The sequence below is a fragment of the Mytilus edulis genome, chromosome 12, assembly GCF_963676685.1.
Source record: "Mytilus edulis chromosome 12, xbMytEdul2.2, whole genome shotgun sequence".
NCBI lineage: Eukaryota > Metazoa > Mollusca > Bivalvia > Mytilida > Mytilidae > Mytilus > Mytilus edulis.
In genome coordinates, this window is record NC_092355.1 from 77,040,886 (window position 1) to 77,060,398 (window position 19,513).

The 19,513-nt window shown below is 32.3% G+C and overlaps 1 protein-coding gene across 3 annotated transcripts; it reads right to left on the reverse strand.

Moving 5' to 3' along the window:
• Positions 1-1,867: 1,867 nt before the first annotated feature.
• On the reverse strand, positions 1,868-19,262 carry LOC139499179 (phospholipase A and acyltransferase 3-like). 3 transcript variants are annotated; one of them, XM_071287860.1, is made up of 4 exons: positions 18,674-19,262; positions 6,122-7,410; positions 5,030-5,851; positions 1,868-4,950 (listed from the first exon to the last, which is right to left on the reverse strand). In XM_071287860.1, the coding sequence occupies exons 1-2, from the start codon at positions 19,109-19,111 to the stop codon at positions 7,255-7,257; spliced, it is 594 nt and encodes a 197-aa protein (XP_071143961.1). In that variant the 5' UTR covers positions 19,112-19,262; the 3' UTR covers positions 1,868-4,950; positions 5,030-5,851; positions 6,122-7,254. The 3 variants fall into 3 exon arrangements, with proteins under 3 accessions (XP_071143961.1, XP_071143962.1, XP_071143960.1); XM_071287861.1 differs by having other exon boundaries at positions 1,868-4,156; positions 4,518-5,851; XM_071287859.1 differs by having other exon boundaries at positions 5,030-7,410.
• Between the last annotated feature and the right edge of the window lie 251 nt (positions 19,263-19,513).

Sequence of the window (19,513 nt, forward strand, 5' to 3'; positions counted from 1 at the left end):
ATTGCCAAGTTTGCTTTCATCAAGAACTTTTTACCATTATATTACCAAGTTTGCTATCATCAAGAACTTTTTACCATTATATTGCCAAGTTTGCTTTCATCAAGAACTTTTTACCATTATATTGCCAAGTTTGCTATCATCAAGAACTTTCTACTATTATATAGCCAAGTTTGCTATCATCAAGAACTTTCTATTGCCAAGTTTGCTGTTCATTTAGAACTTTCTACCATTATATTGCCAAGTTTGCTATCATCAAGAACTTTCTACTATTATATTGCCAAGTTTGCTATCATCAAGAACTTTCTACCATTATATTGCCAAGTTTGCTATCATCAAGAACTTTCTACCATTATATTGCCAAGTTTGCTATCATCAAGAACTTTTTACCATTATATTGCCAAGTTTGCTGTTCATTAAGAACTTTCTACCATTATATTGCCAAGTTTGCTGTCATCAAGAACTTTCTACCATTATATTGCCAAGTTTGCTATCATCAAGAACTTTCTACTATTATATCGCCAAGTTTGCTATCATCAAGAACTTTCTACCTTTATATTGCCAAGTTTGCTATCACCAAGAACTTTTTACCATTATATTGCCAAGTTTGCTATCATCAAGAACTTTCTACCATTATATTGCCAAGTTTGCTATCATCAAGAACTTTCTACCATTATATTGCCAAGTTTGCTATCATCAAGAACTTTTTACCATTATATTGCCAAGTTTGCTGTTCATTAAGAACTTTCTACCATTATATTGCCAAGTTTGCTTTCATCAAGAACTTTCTACTATTATATCGCCAAGTTTGCTATCATCAAGAACTTTCTACCTTTATATTGCCAAGTTTGCTATCACCAAGAACTTTTTACCATTATATTGCCAAGTTTGCTATCATCAAGAACTTTCTACCATTATATCGCCAAGTTTGCTATCATCAAGAACTTTCTATTGCCAAGTTTGCTGTTCATTTAGAACTTTCTACCATTATATTGCCAAGTTTGCTATCATCAAGAACTTTCTATTATATTGCCAAGTTTGCTATCATCAAGAACTTTCTACCATTATATTGCCAAGTTTGCTATCATCAAGAGCTTTTTACCATTATATTGCCAAGTTTGCTGTTCATCAAGAACTTTCTACCATTATATTGCCAAGTTTGCTATCATCAAGAACTTTCTACCATTATATTACCAAGTTTGCTATCATCAAGAACTTTCTACCATTATATTACCAAGTTTGCTATCATCAAGAACTTTCTACCATTATATTGCCAAGTTTGCTGTTCATCAAGAACTTTCTACCATTATATTGCCAAGTTTGTTATCATCAAGAACTTTCTACCATTATATTGCCAAGTTTGCTATCATCAAGAACTTTCTACCATTATATTGCCAAGTTTGCTATCATCAAGAACTTTCTACCATTATATTGCCAAGTTTGCTATCATCAAGAACTTTTTACCATTATATTGCCAAGTTTGCTGTTCATTAAGAACTTTCTACCATTATATTGCCAAGTTTGCTGTCATCAAGAACTTTCTACCATTATATTGCCAAGTTTGCTATCATCAAGAACTTTCTACTATTATATCGCCAAGTTTGCTATCATCAAGAACTTTCTACCTTTATATTGCCAAGTTTGCTATCACCAAGAACTTTTTACCATTATATTGCCAAGTTTGCCATCATCAAGAACTTTCTACCATTATATCGCCAAGTTTGCTATCATCAAGAACTTTCTACCATTATATTGCCAAGTTTGCTATCATCAAGAACTTTCTACCATTATATTACCAAGTTTGCTATCATCAAGAACTTTCTACCATTATACTGCCATGTTAAACACTAACAAACGTATCACAACCAACTTTAATTCAAACATTTTTTTATTTCTTGTCAATAACAATAACAACAATAGAAACACTGATTACACGTCATAATCTGGTATACAGCAGGGATACAGTGCACATCATAATCTAGTATACAGCAGGGATACAGTAGCACTTGTCAATAACTCATCATGTGTGTGGATTTTATGAAGATGTCAATGATGTGTGTAAACTGATGATACATGATGGATAAAAAGTCTGATAAATTTTTTTTGAAAAAATTATTAAAAAATGCTTAAAGCAATTAATACATAATTGGACAGCACTTTTTGTCTGTATAAACATGAACAATAGGTGACAAGTAAACAGTCTATGGGATAAGACAAGTGTATGGATTAACGGGTGGGAAAAAAGCAAATAAAGCAAAATATTAAAAACCAAAAAAAGGGACCTGTCGACCATTGGCACAAAGCTTCAATTTTTAAAATGTTCTTGAAGATATTTTACAATATTTTATGTGAAATGTTGCTTAAAAGTATTGTATACTCATTTCTAATTTATTTAATGAATGACAGTAAAAGGGGAATAACTCTTGTATTCCTCATTCTTACTGGTACATGATATATCTACAAGTTTCAATCTTTGTACAATTCAACACTAATGTAATACATCAAAAATCAAAACAGTTATCAAATTTAAAAAAAAAAACCAAAATAAATGGATTATAGTTAAACAAAAAAAATAATCAAAAATACCATTTCAACCATGCCACTCTACTATAATGGTAAAAAACATTTTATATTTTAACACAACTTTTGCTAGGAACATACAACATATATCTATTTAAACACAACTTAAATATCACCAGGAAATTCTTCTAAAGGACTAGACATATGATAAATAGACTTGCAAAAATTGAACCAACATGACAATTTTTACACATGATAAATGATGTGACACAAATTTGCATAAATGTACATGTAATAAGCTAGTATTTCTTAACTTAATGCGCGGTCTTTGATTAATCTATGTTGAGGACAAATCTTTCACAACTAATGTTCATGTTCTAAGGCCATAATAAATAATAGGTTTGTTTGCCCAAACGCTACCTACCCAGAAAAAAGCTGCCTACTCAAATTCTTTTATTGTCCTGATTTGAAGAAGTTTTTTTTTTAATCAAATAGGCATGAAGACTAATAAACATCTGATACTTCAATTTCTTTTCTACCTACCTACCCACTGTCTCAACCTTTTGGTAGGGTTTGGGCAAACCAAAATATTTTTAAGTGTGGCCTAAGCTACTACTTCTTAATTTTTTGTTGTTAAGACTTTGAATAATTAATGGTGAGGACTTAATTTCTACTGACTAATGTACATAAACTAAGCTACTATTTCTTAACTTTATGCTCTGTCTTTGATTATTAAATAGTGACTTAATGCAGCGGCAGATCCAGGGAAAAGGGGGAGGGGTGTGTGTTCAGGGGTTTGACACCCCCTCTTTATCTTGGCGATCAATACATTTGAATGGGGACAAATGATTGGAACCCCCTTTTAAAAATGACTGCATCTGCCCCTGAATTGGTCAATATAAACTTGCTACGCTACTTTTTCATACTTAAAGTATGCTCCGACTTTGATTATTAAATGGTGATGAGCACTAGTAACAAATTGCAGTGGCAGATCCAGGAAAAAGGGGGGGCTGGGTGTGTTCAGGGGTTTGGAACCCCCTCTTTATCTTGGCGATCAATACATTTTAATGGGGACATATGATTGGAACCCCCTATTAAAAATGACTAGATCTGCCCCTGAATTGGTAAATATAAACTAGCTACGCTACTTTTTCATACTTAAAGTATGCTCCGACTTTGATTATTCAATCTTGAGGAGCATTTGTTAACGATTGGTCAGGATAAAGTTTACGTTAGGTAAATATGTCTGTTGAATTCTTGCACAAGGTCATGCAGCCGAATATTTTTTATTAAATGTACTCAACATGCATTAACCAAAAATATGTCATGTCTGTCTTTCAGATTCAAACAAAACTTCAATAAGCTATGAAAATGTCAATTAATATTGTAATGATTTTATGGTTAATGGGTTCTCCCTGGGAAAATTATACATGCTTTATGTAAGATGAAGGAATTAATGTACATTTTTGTAGCTCTACACCGGTAAATCATGCTGTAAGAACATTAAATATTTCATGTCAATGTAAAACATTTGTTTTTGTATATATAAATGTTATGTTGCCCATCAAAGGTCGTTAATTAGAACAATAAATAGTCTTATTGTAGTTGATCCTTTCTCTCTATCATGTCTATAATACACCTTATCGCTATTTAGTCCATTCTGGGAAAAACAGTCATTTATACAACTTCCTGTTTGAGGTCACCAGTCGAAAAATGGAGGTCATCAGTAGTGAGCTGAGGAAGAAAAAACTTTAGAAAGTGATCATCAAGAAAATTTGATATTGTATGATCCACTTTTTTGAAATCAAAATTGAAGTAAAAAAATATTTTGTTTGAAGTATTTACAGTAGTTTAAACAGGTCTCATTAAAAAGTATCATGCATGGTGAATTGTTTAAACAGGGTCCCAGATAACTTCAACTGGATGAAAAAGTTGTGTAATTTTAGAACTTATCCGGAATGGAATAAATAGCGATTAGGTGTATTCCAATAGGCTTAAACATTGTTAAATGTAGTTTTTTATTTTAATTAGCTTTCACTAAAAAAATAAATAATTTAATTGCCTATTTTAGGTGATAATGACAACCCTAGCCTCTTAAGAGTATTTCTGTTTCACTTTATGCTGCATAAATGTGCATTCTTCAATATAAATTTGAAACATTTTTAATTCAGAACCATTGCATGTAATATTCTGGGACGCCTAAATACGGCCCTTTCCAAAGTTACTTGTTTGAAGTATTATGAGCACTTTTTTTCATTTTTAAGGGCTTTTTAATTGATGTACATGCAGCCAAGTAATACAGGTGTGCCATACGGAATTTCAAAAATAAACTAGCATATATAGCATACATAGAAAAATATCTACTAAATTAACTGTCTTTGATTACATTTTTGGTAAAATTTGATCATTAAAAATGGACGGAAAATTATTTTCCTGACAATAAAATTACATCTTCGCTAGCCAAGGGTTACGATCCACTCCCGCTCCGAAGAGACCGGGAGTGGATCGTAACCAGATGATAAAATTAATGCATTTGTACAGTCCTAAATTAAGGTGAAAACAAACCTAATAATAATTATATCTTACTGACATTGGATTACAAATATGTCGGTTATCTAATACAAATACAAGGTTCAAGGTCATTTGATTAACATTTTTGTACTACATAATAAAATAAATTAGGTTATGTTTTGAAAACAAAATTAATTATCTTGACTTATCAATATCATTAGATGTTATGCAGTCGTGTTTACATTAACAAGAACAACACAATTCCTCACCTGAATAATATCTACGTTTCAGTAATTATGACATTTGGCTGACCTAATTTTTCAAATATTTTTTGTGAAAGTTGTAACTTGATGAAATTTTATACTCATTAAACACAGGTATAATTCAGAATAAAAAATCCAAAATCTATTTTTGTGTATACCTATAGCTAGCATGATATGGTGTTTAAATACTTCAATGTATATATCATTTATTTTGGTGTACAGTTTATAAACAATATCATGACCATGATTCTATTACCACATACCATCCCCAGATACTGAAAAGGCAAATTTATTTGAATAGCATTCAGGTTTCTTGAATTTGATATACATGTACATAATGATATTGTACTTGATAAATAATAGTCATATCTTAAAGTTGAGCAGGGGCTTGACTTTATTGTGAATTGACATGGTACATCTTGAGCAAACTAAGTACCGGTATACTATTCCTCTTTTAAAAATTAACAGTTTTAATTTGCTGTCAAATCTACATGATTTTTGCCATTGATGAGAAATTGTCGAGACATCCATATATACATGATATATGCATAAACATTCACCTAAGGCAGCAACCATTTGATTTTCTGGGGGGGCTATGGTTTTTTTTCCCGTACAATCTATTTTTTTCGCGACAAGTCGAAAATAATTTTTTTCTTTCAATTTTAGCATTACATATAGTGGCAGCTGAGGGTGAAACAAACAATTTTTTTTTCTCAGAATCAAAAACAAATTATTTTTTTCTCCAAAAACTGGAAACAAACTTTTTTTTCCAAAAAAAACCATAGCCCCCCCCCCCCCCCCCCCCCCCCAGAAAATCAAATGGTTGCTGCCTAAGAAAAGAAAATCCTAAATTTACAAAGTATTGACACTAAAAAATGATTTCCCCTGAGTGCCATACGTTGAGGTATAAGTAAATAACATAACTTATCATGGTCTAAATTTAAAGGCAGTACATAAATATAATATCATATAAATTCAATTACCATAATAAATCTTCATTTTTTAGATATGAATTCAGGAACACTCAATTTCATTCATGAAAAATTTAAGGCGAGACATGTGGATGCAAGTTGATCCAATATCTATATGTATTATGACCCTATTTGATTAGAATACATATCCTATTTACTAACAAAGATCTGACAACACTAGTACATTCTATTTTCTGCTCTGATCATTATTACATCAACCAATGAAATGTTTGAAGGTGTGTACATTATGAACTGTTACAACAACACCTATGGATCCGGGAAACCAAACAGAAAGTGAAAGTACATGTAGTGTTCTTAGTAAAGCTTTGACACATGATCTGTTTTTAAGATTGATTATTACCATCTGATTACCAGACGTAAGATTTCTATAATAAAGAAATAAAGATCTTCAATGATATACCAAGTCCAGTGCGTTAAATATAATCATATACAATGTATATATAGGTTCATCATACATCAATACAACCAGACTTCAGAGTCATCAAAAAATAGATCACACATTTTCAATAGAATTGTAAGTTGTATTATCCGGGGGAAAAAATCAATTCGGCTGCCCATACCTGCTGAAAATGGACTCATCTTTACTATCAGATTTTAAGGTCGATAAAATTCCAAGTCGGCTGAAAAATGAACCCTAGGTACATGTCATTTTACTAGATGACCGAAAATCTTCACCATACATAAGTGTTAAATAATGATGTACATAGTAAACTGCTTTTATACAGAGTTTGATAATGTTGATAAATGAACTTGATGTATTTTTTCCAGAGGACTTATTCACAAAATCACATGACTTTAAATAGAGTTAAAATAATAATGTCTTTGATGTAGTTAAGTCCTTATTTATAGAGTTCAAACAGTATTGATAAACGAACTTCAGGTATCTTCACCAGTGGAACGGACATCTCGTTCTCTGCACATTACTTCTGTGTCAGCAGTAAACTCCCAATAGAGTAAAAATAGAATGGACTTCAAGTTCCTGCACCAGGAGACTGTAGATCTTCAATAGAGTTCTGTGTTTGTAGGATACTCTTTATACTTTCTGACAGTTTTTCATGAGCGATACCAGCATCTTTTGGTGACGGTGGTGTAGAAAATATTGTCATGGATTGAAGTGCTGTTCTTGACTGAAAAAAGAAAAGAAATGACATTATTGACTTGTTCAGGAGAAATTAACATGATTAGTTTCCAAATTTACAGTATTTCAGAAATTCCCCTTGGGTTGTTCGGCCCTCATGAAGACTACCAAATTTTAAAACTAACTTGTCATGTGGACCACTATTGAATTTGGTATAAAAGTTAGTGTGACTATCAAACCCCATTTCTGATGAAAAAGTGTAAACAATGTCGCTAAAATACATGTACCACATGGTGTATACTATTGTAGTTTTCTGAGAAAAAAACGTTTTTTTTAGTCAGTACTTCGTGAAATGATTTTACTTCTGACACAGATATTAACCAAGGGTTCTAATTTATATTTTAACCAGATGCTCCGCAGGGCGCAGCTTTATACGCAGAGGTTGAACCCTGAACGGTTGGGGCAAGTATGGACACAACATTCAAGCTGGATTCAGCTCTAAATTTGGATTGTGATTAAATAGTTGACACAGCATAGGTTTCTGACACAGAATGAATGTGGTCTAATGAACTTAAAATATTTTTTTTGCCTTTAAGCAATTCATTATGCTGTTGAATATTAATCCTCTCAAAAAAATGTTTGAAGAAATTTTCTTTTTATTTATGAAATCTGAAATGAGAAAAATTTAACCCCCCACCCCCATTTGTTTTCACATCCCCCTTTCCCTTTTTCCAAAACTGATCTCAATTCAAATTTCTAAAGGAGTTTGCAACAATAACTACTCATTTAAATACATCATAAAATAAAGTGCTTGTTATCACTGAATGGTAAAGATTGTTTTAATTTATCAGTTCGACAGTTGGTAGAAAAAGTGAATATACATTGTATATATATTGTATAAAACAATGATTTAAGTTGATTCAACTACTATTCTGGACAAAGAAAGATAACTCCAATTGAAATATTAATTATATATATTGTATAAAACAAAGATTTAAGTTGATTCAACTACTATTCTGGACAAAGAAAGATAACTCCAATTGAAATTGCAATTAGATATTTCTTGCTATTGCGCAATACTGAGTAATTGAAAATATTTGCTTTTGCACAATACTGTGCAATTGAAGATTTCTTGCTACTGCGCAATACTGTGCAATTGAAAATTTCTTGCTATTGCACAATACTGTGCAATTGAAGATTTCTTGCTATTGCTGAATACTGTGCAATTGAAAATTTCTTGCTATTGCACAATACTTAATATAATAATTTTGGATCCTGATTTGAACCAACTTGAAAACTGGGCCCATAATCAAAAATCTAAGTACATGTTTAGATTCAGCATATCAAAAAAGCCCAAGAATTCAATTTTTGTTAAAATCAAATTTAGTTTAATTTTGGACCCCGATTTGGACCAACTTGAAAACTGGGCCAATAACAAAAAATCTGAGTACATTTTTAGATTCAGCATATCAAAGAACCCCAAGGATTCAATTTTTGTTAAAATCAAACTAGGTTAATTTTGGACCCTTTGGACCTTAATGTAGACCATTATGATTTTTTTTGATGAAATCAAACAAAGTTCAATTTTGGACCCTTAGGGCCCCTTATTCCTAAACTGTTGGGACCAAAACTCCCAAAATCAAACCCAACCTTCCTTTTATGGTCATAAACCTTGTGTTTAAATTTCATAGATTTCTATTTACTTATACTAAACTTATTGTGCGAAAACCAAGAATAATGCTTATTTAGGCCCTTTTTTGGCCCTTAATTCCTAAACTGTAGGAACCATAACTCTCAAAATCAATCCCAACCTTCCTTTTGTGGTCATAAACCTTGTGTCAAAATTTCATAGATTTCTATTTACTTAAACTAAAGTTATAGTGCGAAAACCAAGAAAATGCTTATTTGGGCCCTTTTTGGCCCCCAATTCCTAAAATGTTGGGACCAAAACTCCCCAAATCAATCCCAACCTTCCTTTTGTGGTCATAAACCTTGTGTTAAAAAAATCATTGATTTCTATTCACTTTTACTAAAATTAGAGTGCGATAACTAAAAGTATTCGGACGACGACGACGATGCAGCCGACGCCAACGTGATAGCAATATACGACGAAAAATTAAAATTTTTGCGGTCGTATAAAAAGATAGCAATTCTTGTTTTTTTTCTTTAAACATGTTAAAAGACAATCAAACCCTGTGACCAAGTTCAGGGGCAGATCCAGCCATTTCTAAAAGGGGGTCACACAACCCAGGAGAAAAGGGGGGAAGGAGTGGAGGAGTCCACGATGTCACTGAAGCATGACTGAAGAAGCAGAGGTCAGGATTAGAACTTTGACAATCTTAAGTAATATATCAAACATGTCTCTGACAGTTTATAATGTATCGCATAGACATCTGTGTGTAGCTATGCATATTTAATTCTGTGTCTGTACCAAGTCCTTTTAATACTGTTCTTATTCTTTATAAAAATAGATTCTGACAGGTTGCCAGACACAATGTTAAACATGATACATGTAGATTGTTAGGGGCAAGGCTACCTTCATTCTAAATTTATTCTAATACGCATCTAGTCATTTATTAATAGAAACACCTGCTGTAAAATTGTAATTTATAGCATGATAATAAATCAACAAGGGTACAAGGCCTAATAAATATTGTTTGTTTCCCCAATACTGAACGACTCAATAAAGCAGTGCACTAATAAAATTTTATTGTCATAACTAAAGTAAGTCAAATATTATTTTTCATTTCCCATTTTCAGGCTTGCCAGATCTACATGATCTACTGATATTGTTACAGTTTAATATTTGGAAAAAAATAAAATGTTTCCCTACTTAGCTACCCACACCTAGCTTGGCAGGAAAGGGATTGCAGAAACAAAAAATATATCAATTAAGGCCCAATTAACTTGGACATATGATGTATATATATAAATCAGGGGCGGATCCAGCCATTTTAAAAAGGAGGGGTTCCCAACCCAGGATAAAGGGGGGGTGGGTGGGTTCCAACCATATGTCCCCATTCAAATGCATAGATCAGCCCCAAAAAAGAGGGGGGTTCCAACCCCCGGAACCCTCCCCCTGGATCCGCCACTGTAAATTTATTTTCCTGGTACTCACAGCCTCTTACAAATAAAACTAACAGATGATTGGAGGATATAATACATACATGATATAGATCTCTTAAATGATGGGAATAAAAAATAATCAATGTAACTCCTGAGTGTAACTCCACTTAAACAGAAATCAATACAGAAAACATAGACATTTTTTCATTGTTTTTATAATCATGTTATACATGTGAAACTCTAAATATGTTTGTTCCCAAGACAAACATGACAGTATTAGTAACAAACATAAAAATTATATATCAAACTTAACATATAATATTTGTTATTTAAACCAGATTTAACCAGTTTTGACCTACATGTACTTTAAATTAAGAAATACTGCATTTAAGGATTTTTGGATGAAATGGAGAATAGACAACAATACCAGTTTAATCTTTCAGATTCCAGAAAAATCTGCATACAGATACCAAATTGCAAGTTCTAGTTATTCTGTAAATTCAGAAATTATTGTCACATTTTGAAGTTTTTTAAATGAATTAAAACTGCAATTAACTGAAAATCGCAAAATTCAAATTTTAGTCTAAAATGACAAAATCGCAATAATAAATGCACGCAATAATTTCTGAATTTACACTATTCACCTGGCAGTTGCATCATTATTATCATAATAAAGATCTCACAATAATGTTTCAATTTAAAATATAAGTTGTACATATATAATATGGTGTAAGTGCCAATGATACAGCTCTCCATCTAAGTAAAAGGAAACCATTATAGGTCAAAGTACGGTTAACAACATGGGGCCTTGGCTCACACCAAACAGCAAGCTTACCTATAAATGGCCCAAAAATGACAAGTGTTAAACCATTCAAACAGGAAAACTAACAGTCTAATCTTTATAATAAACGAGAACCACATCAAGTTCAACAATCGACAACTACTGAACATCAGATTCAGGTACAAACATGATTGCAGCAGGTTCAAACATTTTAATGAATAATGGGAACCAACATTCACCCTTATCTGAAACAATAGTATAATATCATGTATGATTCAGAATGTGGATCAAATGTTGATAAAGGCACAGAATATTGAATGAGCACTGGATTGTGTTAATCTAATTAGCAAAAGTCATAATTACATTTGAACTCTGTCAACTTGATGATACTGTACAAAATAATTTCTCTACAGTACATGTAATAGTGCTTTCAAGAATTGTCAATTCATTAAATTACATCAATTATTTCAACTTAAACTTGTCATTTGTTAAAGGGAAACTTCGCAAAAAAATCAAAAATTGATATTATGTTCATTCTGTATAAAAATGTTCAAATTCATAGATATTAAAGTTTTATTCCGCTAGATAAGCGATCACCATCGATTTTAAATTTAGAGTATCAATTCTCCGAGATCCGCCATCTTGTCTTCTTTCCCGATGAATAAAAACGATATGTCTATAAACCACAAAGAAACAAAACTACAGTAACCGATGTAGTCGTAATTGCGTGTCGATATCTTGTCAATCGTACGGTTGTTTAATACGACTAACTAACTTGATACGGAAAATATTCTTACTTTTTTTAAATTACCATGGTCTGTTGTTTTTAAACTGTTGATATTGGAATTAGGTGAAAAGTCAAAGTTTGAAATCATAAATAAGTGTTCCGTGAAAATTGTTTTTGAAAATCTAATTTGTTCATAATTCTTTAAAGTAATAAACTTTTTTCAAATATATTTTGATCTTCCCTTATCTGATCACCAGCATGGCTAAAGGTATTACTTCCAAAGGTATTGTGAGGGGTGTGAGGTGACACGTCCAGGTATTCAAGCGATTTCCTGTCGGGCTTGCAAGTTCATGCATCGTTTCACTTCTGCAGGTATTGATCAGTGTACACGGCTGATAACTTATAACTTATAACTTTCCATTTTGAACTATCAGATGTATAATATACAACTCTGTCTTACTTGTCATTACTATACTCATACGCTTGTTTATAAATAACATTTCTGGTGTAAAGAATATAATTCATAATATATAAATAATACCCAAAAAATAAGATTTGATGAAATTAAAATCTATTTAAATATTTTTTCCAAGGGTGAATTTGGGAAAATGTAATATATAGTCATTGTCAATAGTGAAGGACAGATTGGAACAGACCAGAAATATTGATTTAAAAAAATGTACGCACTTGCCGACGATTCGTTTATACGACTGGATATAAAGTTACGGAACTATAGCGCAATTTAAAATATATACGTGTATACATTGAACATAAGAAAAAACATATATTTTGAATAAATAGGGGTAAAAGTGTTGTAAATAGACTAGCCAACGTATGCCAACAGTATGTAATCATCGAATGTCGATAGACTACAGTTGTATACCAAAAGAAGAAGAGAACCAATTTGATTTAAATACAGGTCGATGTATAACTTTTGCTTTGGTTCATTGAAGCTGTGGACCTAGGAAAATCACAGATTTATATTTCAATAAGATTGTTCTCAAACAAAGGAAGGAATTCGTCATCACAATTGTTATATATGCCACTGGACGAACACTAATTATCCCCAGGGGATGTGAATATTTTGCTGGGAAACTTGAGTATCAAAGTTTCAAATTAATTTCGGGATTTATTTTCTTTCTTGGTATTCAATAACCGAAAAAAGAATAAATTACTTGTTCGCTAAATAGGGATATTCTTGTCAGATAAAAGAATTTTAGTTATATTTAAAAAATAGGGAAATATGACATTAAATTGGTTCTGTCTTTTTTTAAACATCGTTAAAACGATGTGTGTCTAAGGTGAACGCCACAAGAACCCTGTAATACTAGTACGAGAGTATAGCATGTAAACATTCCTTCTCAATAATATGGTTGTATTGGAAAACTTTTCATACAGATTGACAACTCATTGTCCGATATGCATGTAATATTTGCCACATGACGCCCATAGTTCTTTCTACCATCATCACCTTATTCCTTGATATTGCTGTAAACATCGATGGTTCACACCCAAACAAAATGGGAGTAATGAACCTTCAGAGCTTCTCCGTGTTATACACTTGTGAAATATATAGACGAAATTTCTGTATTGAAATGAATCTACATCTCACAAACAGGATTTTCAAATAACGATTTTGAGTAATCACCTTACAAACCAATATAAACGTATGGCAAGATATAACCATGAAGGAATTTAGTTTTTGTCAGAACTCATCACTATATCATAAACGTATACGTATATATATGCATACAGTTTCAAATATCAAGAACAAGCGTTCGATGTCGATAGTCTGTTCTCTAACTGTTCAGAGTTAGACATGTCACTTGTTCATTCTTGGAAGCCTTCATATTCCCCGTCTAACGATGGGAACTCTTTCTGATTGTGTTGACTATAAATGCTTGTATGGTAATTCTGTCGTTTATCTGTACAAGCGGTTGCATTTCCTCTCCTTTCCCAACAAACAAACGAACGAAACGCAACTAGTCTGATTTCTCTGGAGCTCATCCTCAATGGCTCTTATACGTCAGGAAACTTACATGTATACTAATAATGATTGTTTCATGAACAACGATGTATGAACGAACTATTATAAATTCGTCAATATCTGTAATGCATGACTAAAGTATAACTTTTATTACAACTACTGTATTACTTATTTGGATTAATGACGGCTATCATGTTCAACATTGCACAACTATTATCATAGAATTTTAAAAAAAATCCTCAAAAATCCTCAAAAGATATAATGCCTTAGCTTAGATAATTAGTATTCTTTTCACAAAAAGTTCGTGTAAATGATTGTCAAATGAATTTAATTATGTAAGAATAAAATGTTAAAAAGAAACTAAAAAAAAATTATGCATGTTGTATGTTGTATTTTTTTGTCAATTAAAAACTTTAAAATTGCAATAGTTTTATTAGCATTTAAACACAGCCAGATTTGAATACAAGTTAAGAAATTCCGGTAAAGTCAATGATATCAAACAGATGTACAATGGTATATCAAATTGGGTAATATTGCATTTAGTTTTTATTAAAGATTAAAACTACTATTTTTTGCTTCATATTTGAATCTCTACGCCAATTGCCGCTAAGAAAGTAATCAAAAATTGTTTCCTTTTATTTTTATACACTTTCGGAATTACGAATCTGAATTTTATTTTCAATTAATTTACACAATTTAATTATTGTATCTTTATTCTCATCGTGTATTTAATCTTAGTGTATTAACATCATGACAGCATATACTCTAATCCTTTCTATTTATCCTTTCCAAATAACATTTATACGTGTGTACGCTTGAACTCACACCTGCGGCTAAATAGCTACAAGGTAAACGAATTGACCTCAAGCCGAGAAATATACAGTGACCTTTACAAAATAATATACACACTCTGCTCACACATTAGTTGCATTGAAATGATTATCAAAACAATAACGGTAAATAGAACTGAAATATTTTCAGTTCAATATCAGTAAAAATGTTCAATAAATATTTTATGAAAAAAATCTCAACAATAATTAATTAAATTTATTCAAAAACATTTACTAGAGATAATTTTATAGGAGTTTAATTCAATCAATACAAAACGGTATATATATGCATATTCACTTTCGTTCATTCTTATATTGTGGTTTATAACTTCGACCATTCGTCAGCTGTGCGCTTTTAATTACGTATATTGTCGATAAGCTATAAGAGTTAAACAGATTTTATTTTTTCCCAGAATTCAATAAATCGGGCTAATACGTCACGACCCACTCGAGAATTCAACCAAAAAAGTTACAAATACTTGATTTTCTCCGTTATTAGAAGGAATATAAATTTAAAACTTTGCAAATGTGTTTTTTATGTTAAGATGAACATAATTAGATGATAAGTAAAAAATCGCGGAATTTCCCTTTAAACCAACTTCTCTAATTTTATGACACAAATATAAAGTTATACAAGATTCAATGAAAGTCTTTACAAATAAAACAACTACAAAGTGAGGGGGGATAGGACCTTTATCGGGACTCTGGGAATCTGGTGTTTTAAAGTTAGGAATTCAGGATCAGGGAATTCTTTTTTCCAATTTCGGGATGTCAGGATTTAAATTTATTTAAATTCGGGACCTCTGGATTTCGTGTTTTTAAACCCAGGATTTTGGGATCAGGACCCTTTCTACCCCCCATCCCCAAAGTGCTTTAAGACTGATTATGAAAAAAGTCCTCATATATAAAATGTACAGTTCATTGATAAAGGGCTTCAGGGCCGTAACTACGTGTACCTATGAGGCTTTGAAGTAATTTTCTACACCACATTTTTTTTTGAAGTATAATAAAATGAAATATTGACAGTATGTACACGGAGAACTTGAATTTATATTATAAACAACACAAGTTTACAGTTTTAACAGTGTTATTATGATACGTGATATATCTGTCATTTTCGGTATTTTTTACCAAAAGTGAACTGTTTCAGTATTTTATTTTTGTGTGGCCGTCCGTCTGTTATTCAGTATTCGTACTTTGCTTTCAACAATTTTGAATAAAACTTAACTATTCACATTTTTTTAGGGGCTCCATTAAGCGGAGGAAGTTCCCTTTGTATTGTGAATGTTTTATGATAATGGAAATTCGTTACCGGCTGAATCAGCTGTTGTGTCATTTTTTTAACGTCTCCCAGCCGATCGTACGAGAACATTATGGTCAATGCCATAGTAGTTAAACACTCCCATTCATTGAAGCAGAGATTTTCTAAACTAAGTGTATACTAGTTTAGAAAGTCCCTGGTTGTAGTTATATACATGTCTGTTCAGAATCAGCTTTCTACAATATTAAAATTCAAGGTCCTCGACAAAAAAAATATCTTTCTATGATCTTGCTTTATATGTTTTTTTAACTTACCAGTTTGATTTCTAACAAAAATATCTTTAAATACAGATATTAATTGTTTGTATAAAAAATTGCTTCAAGGATCTGGGACAGCAATTACTGATGTTTTTAAAAGTAAGGAAATCAAAGGAAAATGGGTGATTTTTAGCCATATTGAGAACAAAATGAGCAGTCACAATGTATTTAATGTAAATAATTATAGGTCAAAGTACAGCCTTAAAGACGGAGCCTTGGCTTACTACGAACAGCAATCTCCGTGTTTTTGCATACAAATTGTTTCCAGGTTCAAGCAATACTTTTTTTAGCCATTTTACTTGGAGAAAAAAAATGGCCTCAATTGGCGGCCCCCAAACCCCTGCCTCCCCTGAATTTGAACCCTAGTTACGGCCCTGGGCTTTCCGTTTTGAATTTTCCTCAGAGTTCAGTATTTTGGTGATTTTATTTTTTTAAAGGAGGTGATCATGAAGAAATAGACAGAATACCGATATTAGCAAAGTCACTCGATGTCCATTTGAAAATAAAAGTTAAAATGTCTAAATGAGTGGGTCGAATCCATGACAAATCGCCCCACTGGCAAATCGCCCCACTTTTTCACAAACTCGCCCCACTCTTATTTACCAACTCGCCCCACTTATAAAAAGGGTAAATTCCCATTGCAAATAGGTATGATACCATGCCCCCACTTATGAAAAGGGTTAAAATCACACTGAAATACAGTCTATCAACTGGCCCCACTCATGACAAATAGATAAACCACTTATAAAAAAGATTCAATCCCGTTACATTGTCACTGCCCACGTCAATACCTTTGAAAACCTAAGTGAAGTGCTATAAAATCAAATTGCTGTTAAAAACTCAGTTTTTGCAATAATTTAAATTTATATATATAAATGTTAATCCTGCTTCAATTGTATGATTATGATACAATTAACAGGTTTCTTTTCAATTGTTATACAAATAACTAAGCTTACAAGTATAAAGTTATTCTCCAACAATGATACGAAAATGTATTTGCAATTATATTTTAAGAATGTTAAAAAAGTTTAATAAATTTCGGGGTTTTTTTTGTATTCTGTGTAGATTACAAAAATTAAAATAAGTTTTCATTTCAGTGCGGCTAGTTGGTAGACCTGAAAATTGTAATATAGAAGTGAATTTTTCCTTTTTTCAATAAGTGAGGCGAGTTGACAGGGGAAAAATTAACTGGATTTGACCCTTTTCCCCAGTGAGGCGATTTTTTTCAAAAGTGGGGCGAGTAGGTTAACCAGGTTGGGGCGATTTTTAAATTTTTTAATAGTGGGGCGATTTGTCCTGCTTCTGAGTGGGTCACTGTGGAAACTGTCTAAATAAGAGAAAATAAAGGGTGGCAGGTAGATTAAAATTATACATGTATATAAGAAAATTCCTGTGCCAAGACTCAATCAAAGTCAGGTATATGACAGTTGTTGTACATTCTTTTGATGAGCTTTTGATTTTGCTATTTCATTAGCATGATTGAGGACTTTCTGTTTTGAATTTTCCTCGGAGTTCAGTAGTTTTTGGTGATTTACTCTTTACATAAATGAAGAGATAAAAGAAAAATAAATAAATTGAGGCCCTATTTATAACGATCAGTCGGTCCCAGAACAAAGCAGCGCATCCATTTTAATGATTTTGGACGGGCAAATATCAACTTTTGATATGGGACGAGCTCTGACATCCCACCGCCCCAGCTTGTCTGGCAAAATGGACATCAGGCCTAAAAAAAAAGATATGTGTTTCCGGTAACATCATTTTAAAAAATAGGGTCGGTAGGTCGGAATTCTTTTTTTTTTTTTTTTTGACATGTTTTACTGGCTTTCTATGCAAGAGGAAGCAAGAGAGAAAAAATATTATGTCATCTATCAGAAGCCTGTGTCAAAAACAGGGTCGGTTGATAATTTTTTTTTTTTTTTGGAAGATCCAATAAAAAAGTTAGGGTCGGGGCTAAAAAACAGGGTCGGTCGGGTTACCGGAAACACGGATCTTTTTTTTCTCGGCCTCAAGAGTAATCTCCAACTAAGGGGTCAGTTGAGAACCACCTACGGGTGCAGGATTTTCTTTGTGTGTTGAAGACCTATACATTGTATGTGGCCTCGGCTGTTATTTGCTCTTTGCCTTTGATCGGGTTGTGTCTCTTTCATTATTAGACAAACTACCCATTTCCATTCTCATTTTTTAGATCTGATCTGAATATCCTTTTGATGTCAAGCAACAATCGTGAGGTCAAATTTAAGGGAACAGAAGTTGTCTGAACTTGTGTGGTTTCACGTAAAAGCACAAATTTGCATAAATACTCTATTACTTTTGGGTGAGTTATGCAAATTCATTTTTGTTTACCTGATCACTCCAGCCATGTCCATATTTCCATTCTGTCACATAATGTTCTGAGTTTCTACTTAAAATGTTATATTCAACTGTCTTTCCGATTAGTTTGTTCACATTTTGAATGACCGTCTTTGCCTTTAATGAAATAAGGGAACGGTTTTTTGCAGGTACTTTCTTATTGTTCACGCGCACAAGAACGTTACCCATGTCTGTTAGTTTTCTTTTAACAACTTTTGTGGAGGTAGTTCTTCCTATCATTAAGTCACCACCCAATAAGACAACTTCTCCTTTTCCAAAATACAATCCCCATTCTGCGAAAATTGTACGATCAATTTCTATCAAATCACCTGGACGTGCATGTAAACATTCCGGCTTCACGAATGGTCTCAAACCAACTCCTATTGGATATTTATTCGGAGTTTTGCGTTCTATTGTGGACAAAACTTCCATAACACTTCTCTTCTATTATTACAATGTTCTTTTTTGTTTCGTTTTCTTGATAACGGCAGACGGCCTAACACGTAAATAACAACTATGTCAACCTCTTCAACTGGAACTGACTGGAAAACCGACTTTTCCGTAAAGCTGCCGGGGATTTTCCACTAGAAGTTGTCACGTGATGAGTTATTTTTAAAAATCCACCTTTGGGGGTAATACGTAGCCTTGTTTTCGAGAATGAACAAAGTAAATTAATTTATGAATCTAAGACTTTTAACTAAATTATGACTTATTTGCCTGTTATTCAGTTAGTTTATTTTCTTGTTTATGACAAATTACATGACAATAAGTTTTTAATATTGGTTCTTCCTTTTTGTCCCTCTTTCATATAGGTTAAATATACTTCTGGTTTCT

Excerpts from the sequence above, each read along its gene's own strand:
- LOC139499179 (XM_071287860.1), bottom strand. The coding sequence starts at position 19,111 with ATGGAAGTTTTGTCCACAATAGAACGCAAAACTCCGAATAAATATCCA. Across the intron at positions 7,411-18,673 it reads GACATGGCTGGAGTGATCAG|TCAAGAACAGCACTTCAATC; the intron begins GTAAACAAAAAT and ends TTCTTTTTTCAG.